This window comes from Eleginops maclovinus, chromosome 2 (genome assembly GCF_036324505.1).
Source record: "Eleginops maclovinus isolate JMC-PN-2008 ecotype Puerto Natales chromosome 2, JC_Emac_rtc_rv5, whole genome shotgun sequence".
NCBI lineage: Eukaryota > Metazoa > Chordata > Actinopteri > Perciformes > Eleginopidae > Eleginops > Eleginops maclovinus.
Genome location: NC_086350.1, coordinates 9,918,076 through 9,937,332, shown reverse-complemented (window position 1 = coordinate 9,937,332; position 19,257 = coordinate 9,918,076). Strand labels below are relative to the sequence as shown.

The 19,257-nt window shown below is 42.8% G+C and overlaps 1 protein-coding gene across 1 annotated transcript; it reads left to right on the top strand.

The window, feature by feature from the left end:
- Window positions 1–134: 134 nt before the first annotated feature.
- On the top strand, window positions 135–18,304 carry LOC134881885 (potassium/sodium hyperpolarization-activated cyclic nucleotide-gated channel 3-like). Its single transcript, XM_063909477.1, has 8 exons — window positions 135–778; window positions 4,336–4,759; window positions 5,630–5,791; window positions 6,814–7,032; window positions 12,613–12,759; window positions 13,169–13,430; window positions 14,428–14,592; window positions 15,231–18,304. The coding sequence occupies exons 1-8, from the start codon at window positions 135–137 to the stop codon at window positions 16,733–16,735; spliced, it is 3,528 nt and encodes a 1,175-aa protein (XP_063765547.1). The 3' UTR covers window positions 16,736–18,304.
- The last annotated feature ends 953 nt before the right edge of the window (window positions 18,305–19,257 follow it).

Here is a 19,257-nt window from a genome sequence, read left to right as displayed (position 1 = left end):
AATAAGATACAACCTGTCCTGCGGATGCGCCGTCACTGTTTTGCCTCCAGTGGCACCCCAAGTGAATGAGATTCATGATTCATTCCTCTGTTTTCACTGGCTATTCTTGAGTGCAGCTCCTCTTTTTCTTCAAAATGGAAAGATTCCAGTCTACCATGCGCAAACGGTTGTACAGCCTGCCGCAAAACATTGGGCAAAAACCCTTCGTGATTGACGAAGGAGACAACGGCGACAAGGACACTAAGAGGAAAAGTATTCGGCTAAAACATTTGTCCTCTCCGTCTCCTGCAAGCAGTTGCAAGAGCATTGAGGAGGCCAGGAGCGAAGACTTGGGAAGGGACGTTACTGTGAAGACTAACTTGAATGGGGACTGTCGCTTATTCCGGGGCAGCATCTCCTCCATCACCGGGCGGCATCCTCCCGGGTCAGATCCCGCAGAGCAGCGGCGCCTCATCCCGGGAGGCAGCGAGAGTTTCCCTGGTGAGCTCAGCCCCGGGGCCCAGCAGCGGGCAGCAGGGGGTCTGAGTGCCACAGCCGTACAAGAATCCACGTTTGACCAGTCAAGTTTCATCAAGTTGGAAGGAATCGATCAAATCATACCTGAGGATGACCGGCTGTACCAAGCCGGTTTCATGCACCGGCAGTTTGGGGCGATGCTCCAACCGGGAGTCAACAAGTTCTCCCTGCGGATGTTGGGGAGTGAGAGGGCCGTGGAGCATGAGAGGGAGCGAGTAAAGTCTGCTGGCTTCTGGATAATCCACCCTTACAGTGATTTTAGGTAATTTGTGTACAGAAAACCTTTCTTTTGTTCTTTCAAAACAGTGGTGTCTTTACAAAAAAGTGCAGCTGTGATCCTTTCATACAGTTGTTTGGCATACAATATAAACATCACATTAGAATAGCATAATCTTGATTTAAAATGCTGTCAAAGTCACTGTAAACTTAATATACACACTAATCCCCCATTTACCAAGTGTTTTTTTTTTTAAATCACTGTGATGATGTTATGATAACATGATAATCAGGAGTGTGAGCCTGTGCAGAACAGAGGCATTAAAATGGAATGTGCCTCTGTAATCCTTACACACATTGAAAAGATAACTGGCTTAATTTCTGAAAATGATCCTTTCTTAACACTGTAAGACTGTACAGGCCATTTTTACAGGCAACCATTTGATCCATCCTGAATGAACTGACAGGCATACAAAATCCTCTTTGAAGCACAAAATTATATCAGACATATAGGATATTAAGTCCCTTTTTTGTTTGGCCTAGAGAAGTGTTGTTGTGTATATGGCTTTGTTTACACAATAATGTATCATACTGTATTCTAACTAACCTTTTTTTGCACAGTTTTTCTGTGTAAGCCAACCTGTAACTCCCTGATTTACCACCTATGCTGTGCCATGCATACAAGCACACTTTACATTTCATTGCACAATGCATGCAAACCAGCATCAAGGGATTTTCATGACATTTAACCTTGAGGCTCACTGTCATCATACTTCCAGCGGCCAGTTGTATGCCGATGTGTGTCACAGCAGTTTTTTTCCACTCATCTGAATTACACTTTTTTTTTTTATCATTCAGCCAGGGCAATGGATTACAGAGAGTGCAGCAGGGGCTTGAAAAAGGGGTAATCAAAATAGGGTAACATGACCATTCGAGATATTAGAAGCACACATCAGTGGAGATTATTACAGTACAATTAGTCTAATGGAGCAGAGATGGTGTGGACAGGGAGGGGACACACCACAAAACAGAGAAAACACAGAAATGGACAGAGAGATTGAAATGAAAATGATGTTATGAGGAATCAGGACGCCCAGCTGTTAACTCTGTGTGTATGAGGTATGAGGTGTCATTGCTTTATACTGGGTTTGGTTCACACTCTGGGCTCTTGAAGTGTACACTTTGTCCTTCAGATCCCAAAACCTCATTTACAGGTGTAATACTTAATGATTTTTCACGTTTTTTGATTTACGAGAAACCCTTGAATCCAATCCTAAAACTGTCAATTTCACTCACTTCAAATCCTGTATGCTTCCACAACCATTGTTCTTCAGCACAGCATAGTATGTATCCCCTTTATGTTTCTTTTATAAACACAGTGTGTGTGTTGTTAAGAGCATACATAACTGCTGTTTTGTATTAAAGCTGCCCGTGGTTACAGCAGCAGACATACTGAACTGGCACGCTTTCGTGAATATGTTTAATATGATTGCTGGTGGGCCTGAGCCACAGTACAGGTGTGTGTTAAGCCACTGAGCTGCATGCAGGCTGTTGTGCTTCAGCTGCGCTCTGGCAGCAAGAGATAAGTATCTCTAGTACAAATGTGATCCCTTTTTCAGCTGTCCTGATTGATCTAAGCTCCTTTCACCATTTTAAGCCTTTTTGTGTTCACTTTGCTTGTAACTCTGCTCTCTTTGTGCTGTCATGCTTTTTAACGGAGTTGAACTCTGACCCAAATAGCACAAGATTCCTTTCTGGACCGGGAGAGGTCCAGAGACCCCATAACTGCCAGCTTTATTTTGATGGTAGCATCAGATTAAACCAGCAAGTTGTCTGATCTGTGTGTCCCTGAATGCTGCGTGCACAGTCAGCTGATGAACAAACTGGACGGTCTGCAGTGGCAGTAATGCAGACCATTTTTTTTCAGTCCAGCTGTTCCAGGTTTCTGCAGCACGGTGACGCGTGCAGAGCAGTAATGCTAACTACTCAACATCTGGCTGATGGGAGCTGACTTCTGGAGATGACATGGATTCCCAGGAGATAACGTTGGATTTAGCGAGAGAGGGGAAGTGCAATTAGGACCAGTGTGTCAGCGCAGAGACAAACAGGCAGATGAAGAGAGGAATGCAAATGCTTTGTTTGGCAGGGAACAACAGAAAGCTGATTAGAACAAATGGACACCCTGTCCTTTACTGGTTCCCCCGCTTGTGTTGCTCTCCTGTGAAGGTTGGGTGTGAGCAACTAGAATAGGTAAATCACGTTGGTCACATTCCCACTGTTAGTTGCCTCTTTCCTTGACCATCATTTGAGCACAGAAAATGTAACACGGAAGGAAAACAGTTGAGCTGCTTACTTGCAACATCCATAGACATCTCACATCATGTCTACTCATAATAAAGGGCTTCTTTCTCGGTCAATTGGAGACTCAAGGTTTAAATTAAACCTTGAAAGCATTCCCTCTACATTTACTCTCTGTTCTCCTGATTGTTTGGCTCACACAGGGTGGTTCCTGCATGCTGCCTCACATGTCACTTAAGTAACCCTAAGTGATGTAATGCATGCGCCCTCACAGGTCTGCCCCCAGACAGAGTATTCTGCTGGCCCTGCAGGTGTGTCAGGCTCCTGTTGGATCGATCAGCAGTTAATTAGGTCTCTGAAATAGATCACACATGCAATCACATGCATGCATGCTTTCTCATCTCATACACACTGAAGATGGGAATTGGTGAACACTTCTTGGCTGGTTGTTATGTGTTAGAGCTCTTCATTGCTGTGTTTTTCCACTGTAAAAGTGTGTGGGGGGGAACAACTGACAACGTAAAATGTCAATTCAGTAAAGTTGTTAAAAACAGCTTTTGGGTCAGATACATGACCATTTGATATGTAGGTGTTGGCTGCAACTTGCCAGATTTTTCAAATAAGCTATGAGTTTTAATGAAAATGTTTTGCCAAACTTTGAAACTCAAATTGCCTTTTCAATGCAATTATAAGTAAGAAGTTCGCACTCTGCTGCTGATACTTGAGGATTAAGTCAGTTGTGAAAAATCAATATTTCCTCATAAGCAATTCAGATGAGTTTCAATAACCCATTTTCCTCTCCATCCCTGTGGACAGAAGCCCACTTTTGAAGATAATTAGTTTGTTTTCTAAAATAAACTAATTTCTTGGTTTGGTAATGTTTATGCTCAATCTGTTTGTTTTTAATTGTTTATTAGCCATTGAACACAGATTTACTTGATTTGCAGTTACAGTGTGAGACTGCAAATTGCACAGAGATTCATATATTTTTGAAGTTCCTACATGTCCAGAATATATCAGAATATTATAAAGCATATATTCAGTACACACACACACACACACACACACACACACACACACACACACACACACACACACACACACACACACACACACACACACACACACACACACACACACACACACACACACACACACTCTCCTGTGTAAACTGAACAGCATCCATTCATAACATTTTTATTTTATTTTTAGAAATCATGAAAACAGACCAAAAAAGTTCAAAATGATGACAATCAGCCTGCTTCTATCTACAACATGAGTTATGTGTGTTGGTGTTTGTTTCAGATTTTACTGGGATCTGACCATGCTGCTGCTGATGGTGGGAAACCTCATCATCATCCCTGTGGGCATCACCTTCTTCAAGGACGAGCACACTCCGCCCTGGATCGTCTTCAACGTGGTCTCGGACACCTTCTTCCTCATGGACCTGGTCCTCAACTTCCGCACGGGCATCGTGAAGGAGGACAACACGGAGATCATCCTGGATCCGCAGCAGATCAAGATCAAGTACCTGAAGACCTGGTTCGTGGTGGATTTCATCTCCTCCATACCTGTGGACTACATCTTCCTCATCGTAGAGACTCGCATCGACTCAGACTTTTACAAGACGGCCCGAGCCCTGAGGATCGTCCGCTTCACAAAGATCCTCAGCCTGCTGCGGCTGCTGCGCCTCTCCAGACTGATCCGCTACATCCACCAGTGGGAAGAGGTAGATCCTGCAGACACAGGCTCTTTGGATCTTCAGATCTGACTCCACATTAACTATTAAAGCTGCAACAATTTTTCAGTTACTTGCCAATTACTCAAGAGAAAATGAATCAGCTGCAATTGTATTAATCATTTTTTTCATTTCCAAAACAAATGGCAAACATCCTCCATTTCCATCATTTTAAATTATGAATATGTCAAGTGTATTACAATATTTAATTTAATGTCTTTGGGTTTTTTAAACACTGATTTTGCAAAACAAGTGATTTAAAGACACTCCGCTCATGTTCTGAGAACAAGTGATGGCCATTTTTGAGATTTCATAGAACAAACAGACAATCATTTATGAAAGTAATCATTATTTACAGCCTTAATCTCAAATGTTCCCCTGGCAGAAGTGCTTTTCATGGGGAGATCCCCTCGCATTAGCAGATTTCTGCTAACTTGTAACCTTGTCTGGATTACCACATTTTTTTCTCTCAGGGAAAATGATGATACTGCGTATTTTAAAGACAAATGTACAAATTCTTAATTCTCTAGAGTACATTTGTTGGTTCCCCTAACACACAATCGACTGATGTAATAACATATATTTCCCTGCATTATGTTATTTTGATAATTCCAACTGAGGCTGCATTCCCCAGAGCCCATTAATGTTGCTTACAGATGATTACACAACAGGGAAACAGCCTCATGTGGTATATAGAAGATTAAGAACAGTGCGGCCTGGTAAAGGACCCCCGTGTCCATTGGCCCACAAAGCACCTATTGTATATTTTAAATCCTCTGATTGCATGATGAGAGAATTGAAATTTCATAGATTTGTGTTTCACTGTTTCATTTATATTAATGCTGATAATCTGTGTAACAGGTTTTCCATATGACCTATGACCTGGCCAGTGCCATGGTGCGCATCATGAACCTGATCGGCATGATGCTGCTGCTGTGTCACTGGGACGGCTGTCTGCAGTTCCTGGTTCCTATGCTGCAGGACTTCCCCCAGGACTGCTGGGTCACACGAAACAAGATGGTGGTATGTGTACTATGACTGATGGTGTCCTGACAAACAGGTTTTAGTTGACAATTTTTTATATTTTCTTTTTTCCCTTGGTCTTTTTTCCTAATATGAAGTCGGTGTGTTTCAGCTGAAGAAATGTGATCTCAGATATTTCCATGCACCAATCAAGATGTAGCAACATTTAAATCAAAACTTGAGGACAGTTATTGGGGTTATTTGGTCAGTCATAATCAAATCAGATTATACCACAGCCACTTGCACTTTGTGCTCATGAAGCAAAATAAATGGTTTCCAACATTGAAATCCCTTTCCAATTAAGTCATGGATGGACAAAACATTTCCCAAATTGGGATCAATAAAGTAATTCTATGGATATTTGACATTATATAGAAAGGCTTTTTAATTGGCTTAAAAATCACTCAATCATATTCAGGCTGCAATCGTTCATTCAACTTATTAGTCAATAGACAAAACATTTATGGGCTACAAATTTTATAAATATGAATTTTTATTGCTTGTCATTATGTAATGACATTTTCCAAACAGTGCTTTTTTTAAGCCTCGCAAAAGTAAAAAAAATGTTGTGTTATATGTTAGTAAACCAAAAATCTTTGGAGTTTGTACCGTCAAATTTAATAAGAAATTATAAGAAACATTTTTCACAATTTGTTGAGTTCAAATTGATAGAAAAAAACTATTTTGAAAATAATCATATGTTGCAGCCATAATCATATTACAATATTTAAACTTAAACTGTATCAATATTCACTCTGAGTGAAGAATATAATAATAGATATATTCATAACTGAAATAGACACCGGAGAATAATCCAGGGCAGTAATGCCAGTGAATAAATCAGCATGCGTGTTATAAGAGGACATTTTCTTAGCTCCTCAGCAGGCTTCACAGCTAACAAACCTGGAAAATAAATGAGTCATCAGCGCTGGTCTTCATCTCAAACTGTGGATACGCTCACAAAGTTGTGCTGCAGTATTAATGTTGAGGTGAGAAACTTTCCTCCTCTTTGTCTCCTAAAGAATGACACCTGGGGTCAGCAGTACTCCTACGCCCTGTTCAAGGCCATGAGTCACATGCTGTGCATCGGGTATGGCCTGTACCCCCCCATCGGCATGGCTGACGTGTGGCTCACCATCCTCAGCATGATCGTGGGCGCTACCTGCTTCGCTATGTTTGTGGGCCATGCCACTGCACTCATTCAGTCCCTGGACTCCTCAAGGAGGCAGTACCAAGAAAAGGTGTGTGTTTGTTCTCTGCATGGCTGATCAAATCTACTTTCTTCAGGTCTAAAACAGTCAAATTAAGTGGTGGAAGTATCTTTACAGAAATACTGCACTCAAGTACTTTGAGGTACTTACTTTTTTGGAGTATTTAGTATTCTGGTACATTTTTTAAATAGCTAACCTTACTTTTCTGATTGGCATTTTCTATACAGAACATATGATCAGTTTATATAATCTGATAATCAGATTAAACTACTTACCAGTACACATTTGTGAAAAATTGGCTCCACTTTGAAAAACTGCATCAGTATATTGCTACTTACACATTATCAAATGAGTACTAATAGTATAATATTATACATTACAAGAGTCACGTGGGCCATTTTGGTTCATAAACAGTACTTTTAATAGTACAATTAGCTGAAAGTGCTTCTTTACTTTGACTATTTTGAATGTAGGTATTGTAATGTATTTTTACTCAAGTTACTCAACATGTTAATGTACGTGCAGCTTGTAGTGTCTCAATACTTACTCCAGATAACTGTGAGGATGATGTGTGACCTTGTGTCAAACTATTTGTGTTAACACTTGTTATGAATCTTTAGACATTTAAGTGAGAAATGCCCCACAGAGGGAGATTAAAAATAAATGAGAAAAGACGCCTCAACATATGAGAGTGTTTAGGGAAAGGTTTTTTTGGAGCTGCCTTTATGGATTCTTAACAGAGAAAAAGGGGAACTATAGGAGGGAGTTAAAGAGCCGGTTGATAAAAGCAAATCAGGGACCTAATGCAGGACACAGACGATTGCTGGTGCTTTGCTGCTTCTTCTGCCCTCAGCTATGTGTGGTGCTACACAGCCTAGACAGCGAGTTAAACAAACTGATCCAAGGAATCTGAAGAGGCTTTCAGAGCGTTTACTTGACACAGTATTCTTGTGAAAAGATTGTCCTGTATCGAGTGCATTGCGAGCAACAGAAACAGCACGTCTTTCTCCCTCGTTTACCGTTCGCACACTAACCACACTGAACGTAACTTACTGACTAAATTAAAACCGATACCTAACTTGGCCACTAGATGGCAGTATTTGACCACATAATAGGCGATTTTAGCAACAAACCTAGAGACAGAATACTCCCCGCTTGACATCTTAAGGATGTCACCCAAACAAACTTATGTAGAATATTTGAAAAGGATATAAAAGTAGTTCAAAGTCTCTTAAGCAGTGTCCTTAGAAACCAGAAGGACGACTTCACATATAGGCCGTAGGAAGAGTCTCTGTTCGCCCTTCCGCATGACTTTGACCTCTATTTTCCTGACTCTGCCATCCTCACTGAAAAAGGTTTTGTTGACGAGTCCGATGGGCCAGTCATTCCTCTTCTCCTGACCATCCTTCAGCAGGACCACGTCTCCTTCTTGTAGGTTCGGTCTCGGTGTCCGCCATATCCGTCGGTCTTGGAGCCCGCTGATGTATTCTTTTCGCCATCGTGCCCAGAAGACCTCAGCCATGTACTGCACGCGCCGCCACTGCCCTCTGAAGAGGTCACGGCTTTCAAACTGGCCTGGTGGTGCTGGTGACGTGCCATACTTTTGTGTGAGCAGCATGGCAGGGGTGAGAATCACAGGGTGCTCTGGATCTGTTGAAACTGTTGTAAGGGGCCTTGCGTTCACTATTGCTGTTACTTCAGCCACGAATGTTACTAACACCTCATGAGTTAGCTTTGCATGCCCATGTTGCAGTAGCATCGCATCCAGGATTCGGCGAGCAACTCCAATCATGCGTTCCCAGGATCCGGCCATGTGTGACGCATGAGGAGGATTAAACAGCCACTGGCAACCGTTGTCTTCAAGGTAAGTTTCGATGTTTTTGTTGTGGCATCCGTTCTTGTCAATCTGCAGCTCTTTGCAGGCGCTCACAAAGTTGGTCCCACAATCAGATCTGAGCAGCTTCGCAGCACCTCTGATCGCTAAGAACCGGCGCAGAGCATTTATGAATGATGATGTGTCCATTGATTCTATGATTTCAATATGTATGGCACGTATACTCATACATGCGAAGATGACCGCCCATCTTTTGGCCTTGGCTTTGTGGAATTCTCTGTTCATGATATCCAGAAATGTCTGGTCTTCTACAGAAAGTGCCAGCTTGTCATCATCGGCTGTTTGCTTGAATATGAGTTTGCCTACACCCTCCTTAGTCTGCGTCTTTTCACCCAGGGGGCAGGTGTCTGTGTACCTCTCCCTGACGTGAATTCTGCTCTCACAGGGGGTGAGGAAACTGGGTCGCCCATTTTCAAGTATGCTGGTCTTGAAAGAACTCACAGTGGGTTTGTGAGCTCCTCTGAGGCAAACGTCCCCTATGATCACCCACCCTAGATCAAGACATTGAGCGTAAGGTGCATCATGTGGGCCGTTCACCTGACTGCGTACCTTGTGTGCCCTGATGATATCCCTGCCTAGGAGGAGAAGGATCTCTGCAGAGGGATCCAGTGGAGGTATCAGAGACGCGATGGGCTTCAGATGAGGGTGATGAGCTGCAGCCTCAGGCGTAGGTATTTCTCTCCTATTATCCGGAATCTGGTTACATTCAGTGAGTGTCGGTAATGGCATAGGTGCTTTCCCATCCATCCCCTCAATGATGAAGCCGTTGACTCTTCTTCCGCTGGTGTTCGTTATGCCAGAGCATGTCTTCATTGTATATGGTAGAGCTTCACTTTGTACGTCAAACATATCAAAAAAGGAAGACCTTGCCAGTGATACATTGCTCTGGTCATCTAACATTGCATACATTTTCTTCTTCTTTTCAGGGAACTTGGTTGGATAAACATAGACCAGGCAAATCTTCGAGCATGACTTTCCCTGTAGCCCCTTTCCACATACCTCTGTGCAACTGGAGGAGGTTTCAATGTAGTGTGGGTTGTCTGGCTCCCCGCCTTGACCCTCTGTAGGTGTCTTTGGATCTTTGACTGACCAGGGCAGTGGGCCAGCATGCAGTGCTGACACGTGACTGTTGCTGTTGCACTCTGAACAGTGAATCACTGCTTTGCAGTCTTTTGCCCTGTGCCTTGTAGATATGCAACATTTGTAGCAGATGGAATGCTCTTTGAGTAAACCTTTTCTCTCGTCCAATGTCTTCATTCTAAAGCCCCGACATTTAGCAAGAGAATGTGGCTTCTTGTGAATGGGACATTGTTTATCTGGATCAAGAGGTGGTGTATAAGCATTTGCATCAGGCGTGTCGATTTCTGTTTTGTTTGCTGTGATGGGTGTTCTAATCTTTGTCTGCATCTCTTGTGCTTTTTCTGCTTTGGGATGTGGCGTGTTGTAGCCTTGAAGCATAAAGCTGGGGTCTGTTTTCATTTCAGCATGACTGTTCAGAAACTCGACAAAATAAGAAAAGGGTGGATATAAAGCATTATGTTCTTTCTTATATCTTGATCCTTGCTTGATCCAAGCCTCTTGGAGATTATTCGGTAGCTTTTCAACTATGGGGTTTATTCCTCTCGACGTATCAAGAAAACTGAGGCCTGGTAGATAGCCTTCGTTCTTCGCTGCTTGTAGCTCAAGAAGGAGGTCAGCGAGTTCTTGCAGCAGGTGGTTGTCTTTGTAGAAGATCCGGGGGAAACTTTCCAGACGCTTAAACAGGGACGCCTCAATGGCTTCTGATGAACCGTAATTCTTGTCCAGCCGCTGCCACAGACGCCAGAGGCCTGTCTCTGGATTGTTCACATGAACTGCTCTAATCCTCAGGGCATGTTGAAGCGACTCCCCGTCCAGCCATTTTGTGAGTAGATTGAGCTCCTCGCTGGCTTTGAGGTTTAGTCCTTCGATGCCATTGCAAAACATAGACTTCCAGGACAAATAAGTCTCTGGCTTGTTGTCAAAGACCTTGAACCCAGTGGTTAGAAGATCACGGCGTGCAAGGTAAGTGGCGAGATCTGAGAATTCTGTTGTTCTGGACATTGATCTGCTTTGTGAATGTGTGTTGTCTGTTCTGGTACCTATGTTAAAGACAGGTGGGGCTCGATGAGGATGCCATCCAGCTGGGGTCCCTGTAGCCCACCCAGGTGTGTACTGAGTGACTGGTGGTGGCACACTGTACCTAGGCTGAGATTCTCGCTGAGGCCTTTCTTCCATCTCAGGTTCAGGCTCATCTTTAAAGTGAGTTTTGATGTATTCTGCAACGCGTTTGACTGGATCATGCGTTGTTACTGGGATAGCTGGAGTGGTCAACTCACGGTCATCTGGGCCTTCAGCTGCCGCCTCAAGGACTCTTGCTGCAGCGAGGGCTGCTTCAGCCTCACCCTCCTGCTTTAGAGCATTCAGCCTTGCTTCAATCCGTGCCTTCTCGACCTCCATATCGATTTGGCGTTTGGCAAACTCGGCTTTGGCGCGGGCAGCTTCAGCTACAGCCCGTGCTCGGACTGCAGCCATGCTAGCACTTGACTTGCTTGACCGGTGTGAAGCTGACGTTTTTGCTGATCCACACTTTGATCTAACTTCCATTTGGGAGACGGGAGGGGTGTTATGTGCATCTGACATCTTGACTGGTTAGAGATGTAGCTCTTGGTGAATAACTTGATGTGTTGACTAATCTTTTCACTCTTCTGCCCTCAGCTATGTGTGGTGCTACACAGCCTAGACAGCGAGTTAAACAAACTGATCCAAGGAATCTGAAGAGGCTTTCAGAGCGTTTACTTGACACAGTATTCTTGTGAAAAGATTGTCCTGTATCGAGTGCATTGCGAGCAACAGAAACAGCACGTCTTTCTCCCTCGTTTACCGTTCGCACACTAACCACACTGAACGTAACTTACTGACTAAATTAAAACCGATACCTAACTTGGCCACTAGATGGCAGTATTTGACCACATAATAGGCGATTTTAGCAACAAACCTAGAGACAGAATACTGCTAGAGAACACGGCTGAAGGACACAGCAGTTAATGTTATTAGCTGGAGCCTGCAGAGCACCACTGTATTTGTCAGATGGGACAGAGGCACAGCATCGCTCTGTGGGCAGGTTTCACAGATGGCCTGACAGTTGACTGTTAACATAATTAGACACATTATACTCCTCCTCTGAGCCAACACATCAATCACTTTAATATCCTCATTTTGACATGACTTAGCGTTTTTTCTTGCACCTAAATTACAGTTACGTGTATTTCTGTGTTGGTTGTTCACTTAAAATCTGAATCAGAATTCCTTAATTCGTCCCACAGAGGGGACATTTATATTGTTACAGCAGTATAGATGGAGACGAAATATTAAATAACACAATATTAGATAATAAGGCATGCACATATTATTTAAAATAAAATACAAATGTACGGAAGTGCACATTCAGGGAAAATAAATTATAAGTAAGAAAGCAGTATTTATAAAATTAAACAAGTGTGAAGTTGAAGAATACTGTGGTAGCGGGTTGATTGCATTGGTAAATACAATTATATATTTACATAATAACCTACAGATTCTTGTGGGAATGGACAACCTACTGTAAGAAGGGCCAGCCAGTAGTAAATATATAAAAAATACTTTTAATATATAATTATTATATTTCAATAACTGTAACTATCTGTTTGTTTTTGCAGTATAAGCAAGTGGAGCAGTACATGTCCTTCCACAAGCTCCCTGCCGACATGCGCCAGAGGATCCACGAGTATTACGAACACCGATATCAGGGCAAGATATTTGACGAGGAGAGCATTTTGGAGGAGCTGAATGAGCCACTGCGAGAGGTCAGAGTCATCCACATGGTTGTTGTTGTTGTTGTCTTCATGATAAAACTGCTGAGTCTATGAATGGAAGCCCCCACTGTGTTGCTATTTTCATTTTTTCATTCATTCATCCTGGCAAACTTGATATATTTTTTTTAATAAAAATGAAGTGAGCATCCTTGCTGTAAATGGTTTACAGTTAATTATGTATGCAACATAATACGGCTCCCTTACTTAGCACGATAATGTTAGCAGTCATGTAATCTGATTAGTAATGGCCGGAGCCTTTATGAGGACAGAGAACCTCATTAACCGAGCACTAAGCCGTTAACTGCTCTGCTTTTATTATGATTGAACCGTACACATGTAGTCACACTGACAGTTGTGTTATTAAAGCTGAAATCTAAAAACTCTTTTTTTGTCTCTGCAGGAGATTATCAACTTCAATTGTCGTAAACTGGTGGCCTCCATGCCTCTGTTTGCCAACGCTGATCCAAATTTTGTCACCTCCATGCTAACAAAGCTACGCTTTGAGGTCTTCCAGCCGGGTGACTACATCATCAGAGAGGGAACCATCGGCAAGAAGATGTACTTCATCCAGCATGGCGTCGTCAGCGTCCTCACCAAGAGCAGCACCATCTGCGGGGTCCAGCCGTCAGACACCAAGCTCTCTGACGGCTCGTATTTTGGAGGTAATGTCTTGCACACAACCCGCTGTGTGGACTGCATGCTGATACTTTCTGTGGCTGGCACTGAGTCTGTTCGAATGTATGTGAGCGAGTGCTGATAGTATGATTTGTTTTGATTTATTTGGCTCTGGCACTCAGCAGATTAAGTTCCCTGACTATTACAGCTGGGAAAAATTGTCCACATCATCTCCTTAAAAGGTCTCTGAACTAAGATAAGCAAAGCCTTAGGATCTTTGATTCCATCGGTGGGGGGGGTTCCCCTTTTGTTACCACCGTATTTAAAACTGAAATCCTGAATATTTCATTTATTAATGCCCTTCATAAGTCTTCTTGGAAATATGAATTTGTAATTCACTCTACCCCAAACTTACTGGGAATAAAAGCAGTGTAATATCAAATGTCTAACAAAATGTACATGTTTACCCCAGAATACATTTTTGAACAAGAATTGTATGATATAACCTTTGATGCTTTTGGCTTAAATCTACTAGCACGAGCTGAACACACACACAGATGTGAAAATTATAAATGAGTGCAGGAAATGTGTTTAAAAAAGGGCGCGTGTGAGCTTGTGTGTGTGAGTGTGTTTGTGTCTATATCCTCAATATGTCTGTCCTGAATAATATGTCTACTTTTTTGTTTTTTTAAATGGCGCATTATTTTATTTTTCTGATCTGGCACGACAGATGAGGTCAGGACAGACTGTAAGCTGCAGAAATTGCATTAAGTGCTCCATCTGTGGGGTTCAGAGACATCAGTCATTTCATGTTTTATCATCTCACACTAATAATAAAAAACGGGCCTTTCCTTTTATAAACGGATCTAAATAATATTCATGTGTTTTTAATATATCACACGACTTGTATAAGGATATTATCAAACTACACTTGATATTTATTGTCTATTTATTTGATTTTTTATGTTTATTTCTGACCTGCAAGATGTGTTTGAGTGAAATTGTAAAGATAATTAAACTTTTTTTCCCCCTCCCTCACTGCAGAGATCTGCCTGCTGACCCGAGGTCGTAGGACGGCCAGCGTTCGGGCCAATAACTACTGCCGGCTCTATTCTCTGTCGGTGGACAACTTCGACGAGGTGCTGGAGGAGTATCCCATGATGAGGAGGGCCTTCGAGACCGTGGCCCTTGACCGCCTGGACCGCATCGGTAAGCCCTCGGCCAAGAGACAAAAGCTGTGTAAAGAAGCCAATTTAATGTTATACAGTTAAATATTATATATGATTTAAATTGTTATTATTTCACTTGATATTATTTTGAATGCTAATGTAGTTTTAGTAATAGTAATGACAGTTTATGTATGTGATGTTATGTAGACTCCAACATTTATTATTTTATGAACAATCTTTATGTATTTTAGTGCTTTATAAAAGCTGCAAAATAAAACAGACATGTTCCTACAAATAATAATAATCTAAAAACAACGTAAGTGGCCTTGTGTTGGCCTAGTGTTGGACACAAAAATCTATGATAGATTCATAATTGGCAGATGCGGATTATCTGAAAATCCTGGCATTAATTAGATGACCGATTAATCCTCTGCTCAGAACTAAGCATGGATCATACTGCCTTTACAGTTTCAGCTTAAATGTTGACATAAGAACTGAACACCCATGTAAGATGGTTGCTGCTGATGGTAGATAGATATGTCCCAAATTGTTCTTGAAATGACAAGTTTATCGTCTTTATTTCTGGGACAATATATCATCCAACAAAAGGAAGCCTATATATGCAGTCATTGATGAAATAGAAATAACATGACCTTATATTTTCTGGTTTCTTAACAGGTAAGAGGAACTCTGTTCTTCAGAGTAAAGTCCAGCATCACCAAAGCGCAGGTGCACTAAACTTCCAGGAGACGGAGATCATCCAAAGAATTGTGCAGCATGACCGCGACATGGCCCAGTGCACCCAGCTGATCCAGGGCAGCCCACAGAGCCTACACCCTCTACCCGCACCCCCCTCCCCCACCCAGGTCATCTGGGCCCCGCTGATCCAGGCCCCGCTCCAGGCTGCTGCCGCCACCACCCCTCTGGCCCTGGCCTTAGCCCACCACTCCCAGCTGCCCCCCATCCTCTTCCACCATCCTTTGACACCCGCTCCCCTGAAGGACGCGGCTCTCCATCAAAAAAGGGTCCACATTGGAGCGAACACATCCAGTAGCTGCGTCCCCGGTTCTCCCTCCAGCTCCATAAATTTCAGATCTGGGATTGAGCACCTCAATGCGGGGTCTGTGACCCCCACACTGACTTCCCAGCCCATCTTCACCAGCAGCCTGCAGCCTCTGGCCCCTCCGCCCTCACACCACCTCCCGTTCCTTCCTCCTCACTCTGGCATCGCCTCAGTCTTCCCCATGAGCCAGACCACTGTCTCCTACACCTGCTCTGCTCAGCTCCACCCCCAGCCCTTCCATGGGGTTATGACCACCTCACCACACCCGATAGGATTACTCCAGCAGGGGGCGCCAGGGAGGTTTGCAGGTAGATTCCCAGCCCCCTCTTCCTCCACCATAAGCCCTCTCATCTGCAGCTCAGTTGGCCCATTAATAAGCCAGCTGCAGCAGACCTCTCACGTCACCGCGCAGCAAATGGGGTTCGGTCACGACAGAGCTGTCAGGACATCCAGCGGTCCGCACCTCTCACGTCATCCCTTCATCACCAGCACTCAGTCCTCCACTGGATATATGCAGCCAGTGTCTGCAGTTGGAGCAGGGGCCGCAGCCTCCCTGGCACATCAAAGCCTCGCTGGCCTGCAGTCTATTTTCCTCCCCCAGATTCTCCACGAGCACTCGGCCCTCGCCTCCCTGGCTCAGTATGGCTCTGATGAAGTCTCGCCCTGCTACACACCTCCGGTCCACAGCCCCAGCATACAGAGCCCTGCAATGGGACGGACATTTTACAACATTGAGCTCCCCAGCACGGTGGGGGCTCGCAGCCCTCTGACCGCTCAGACCTCATGCCCTGCCAGAGATGGTGTGGAGTCCTCGGGGGATCTCTTTACGCAGGAAATAAAGACTATCTCAGGCTCTCACATCTCCATACACCGGGAAAGGCCTTCGGCCATGAGCGGTTCCTCAGAGGGGGTGGTGGGGGCCTCGAGCCCCTTCTCCTCCCCCATGGCTGTCAGTAAACCATACAGCCCGATCCCGGGCAAAGCTGCTCCTGTGATTCGGACACATTCAGGGCCTGAACCTCAGAACCAGCCTCCTGCTGTTTTGTCTCCCCATGCTAGATCCCCTGCTAAAATGATAGAGACCGAACACAAACAGTCCACACTTCCATCCAACTTGTGAGGTTCGGACACACCCTCCTTTAATGCCCGGACACTATGAAGGTCACCTCCTTCTTGGCATTGATTCAGCCACTAATCTAAAAAAGGAGGGTGTGTTATTCTTATCAAATTATCAAAAAATGGAGATCGGTGGTTTCATTTTTAATCAGACTGAATGGCTAATTATGGACAATGATGGATATTTTTTCTACAGGATATTGCATCTTTGAATATAGTAATAAAATACACACCTATTCTTAGGTATATATAGCACCTCATGAAAATATCAATTGTTATATGTATTGTATAATAACCACACTCTGTGTTTGAAGTATTTAGTTTTTGCCCCATTGTCCAGAACATTTTGTGTTACCTTTTAGCGATACCTGTTTAGTTGGAAATGTGTCCAAACTGTATCCTTTTATGGTTGAAACCAAAAATGATTGTCCTTTTTTATGTCTTTCCCTCCACTGAGTGTGTTGTGTGAATGCAAGGTTTCCAAGAGATTTGAGGAGAGACAGACTGTGCACTTTGCTCGTTTCAGAGATCACCTAACGTGATGACAGCAAGTCTTCCAAGATAGCGTTTCAGCAATATTGCACACCCAAAATGGCTCATACAAATCAGATCACACTCTCAAAACCTGAAGTAATGAATGTAATGTGATGTTTGTCTGTCTGAGTGCGAGAAGCGGGACACATTTTTGAATGTGTTGAACTCGAGCGCGATGATGGTTTTTCTGTATAGTCCTGGAAAGTGTCAGCAGTGTTAGACAATTTCCACACACACTGATGCCAACTCACTCCTGCCAGACAATAACTTTGGTACAGAACAGTTGTTTGAGTGCCATCAGCATAGTATGCAATAATCTGTGTTTTTTTATGGGTTTACAAAGGTACTGTGAATGTACTGGTACTGGGAAACAGATTAAAACAAGGGAGTTACAAGAATAAAAGCAATTGTGGATAATCAAACATCCTGAAACCAGCAATGCACTAAGACTGATCCTGTTTCTCGCAGCAGTCAAAGGGCTAAAAAGCAGTTACTTGGACACGTGGTTGACAAGAAACCCTGATGGGTCATATTGCTGCATATTTACCTCTTTCATTTTACTTTATTTGATTGTAAGGTTTGATGTTGAACAATCGCTGCTCTGTGATGCTATGCTGCATCAACAGGCCGTGTATCACTGACTGCTTTTTTTAAAACCGGACTCTTAATCCTTCTACTTGTTAATATCTTCATGTGTTTAGATGATACGTTCTGTTTCTCTGTGTGGAGCTGTGAGCAAGTCAAAGCATCGGAGGATCGTGTCCAGTGGCTTCAGCTGCCTGGTTACTAACCCTGAAGTTTGCAGTGACTCTGACCTCCGCAATCCTCGAGGGAAAAGAGATACTATCCGTCACTAGCCAGTCATTGCCAATGGGCTCGATCAATCCCTTATTACTATTCTCCTCCATGCCCACACCACCTGAGTGTAGGGTTGCATCCGACCTACAGGTGTGTGTAGGAAAGAAGGTGTCAGTCGTTCATCTATTTATATATTTATTTCTCATTTCGTTGCCTTTTAACCAACACATCTGAGGATTCCACCACCTATGTATGTTAGGTATATATTTTATTTTAGTTACTGAATTCAGTGCAATAAAATACCATATGGTCAACGATACTCGTCTTAGCTGTTGATTTCTTTTTCAAGAGCAGAGCGTGGGATGTAAGGAGAATCTGATAAAAACGCTGGGAAGTTTCAGGTTTTAAGCCGGATTATAAATGGAGAACGGCATGGTGTTGTTCAGTGCTAACAGTCAAAATAACCCGGATTGTAATCTGACAGATATTTTGACTTGCCAGAACAAAGAAAAGTAACTGCCATGTTCATCGAGTTGGTAAATGCTGGATCAGTAATTAAAAATATTTGACCTCATTCTTCTGGAGGTTTTATTAAAATAAGATCAGGACTATTTTTATTTTATTTTTTAGGACATTAAAAAAAGGACAGACCCAATGTGACATGTCCTGTTACAAGTTCTGAAGATGAGATCATTTTGTTAAAAGATTGCATTAACATATATGATAAGTTATCACTTTACTTTAGTATATTCATTTTCTGATACTTTTTACTTCTACTTCACTACTTCAGAGGACATATTGTACTTTAACTTCAATTAGTTGCTATGTTAGTTACTGGTCATTTGCAGATTAAGATTTAAAATACCGGTACTAAATTTAATCAACAAATCATTTATGATGATTTATTATGAACAAAATTAAAGCTTTATTAAAATTCCGAAAGCTACCTGTCAGTATACATTGTTTTTTTAAAAAGTAGAAAACTCATTTTACTAGCTTTAGCATTGCAAGTGATGCTGATTTAAAAATACAGCCTACAGCACTGTATTCCCTACATTTACTAAAGTGAACATTGAAAAGCAGGACTTTTACTTGTTATAGAGTTTCTCTACATCGTGTTTGGCTACTTTGACTTTTCTTTCACCCTTATAGTCTGAAATAATGTTCCCGTTTTGGTATCTGTTCCTTGATTCA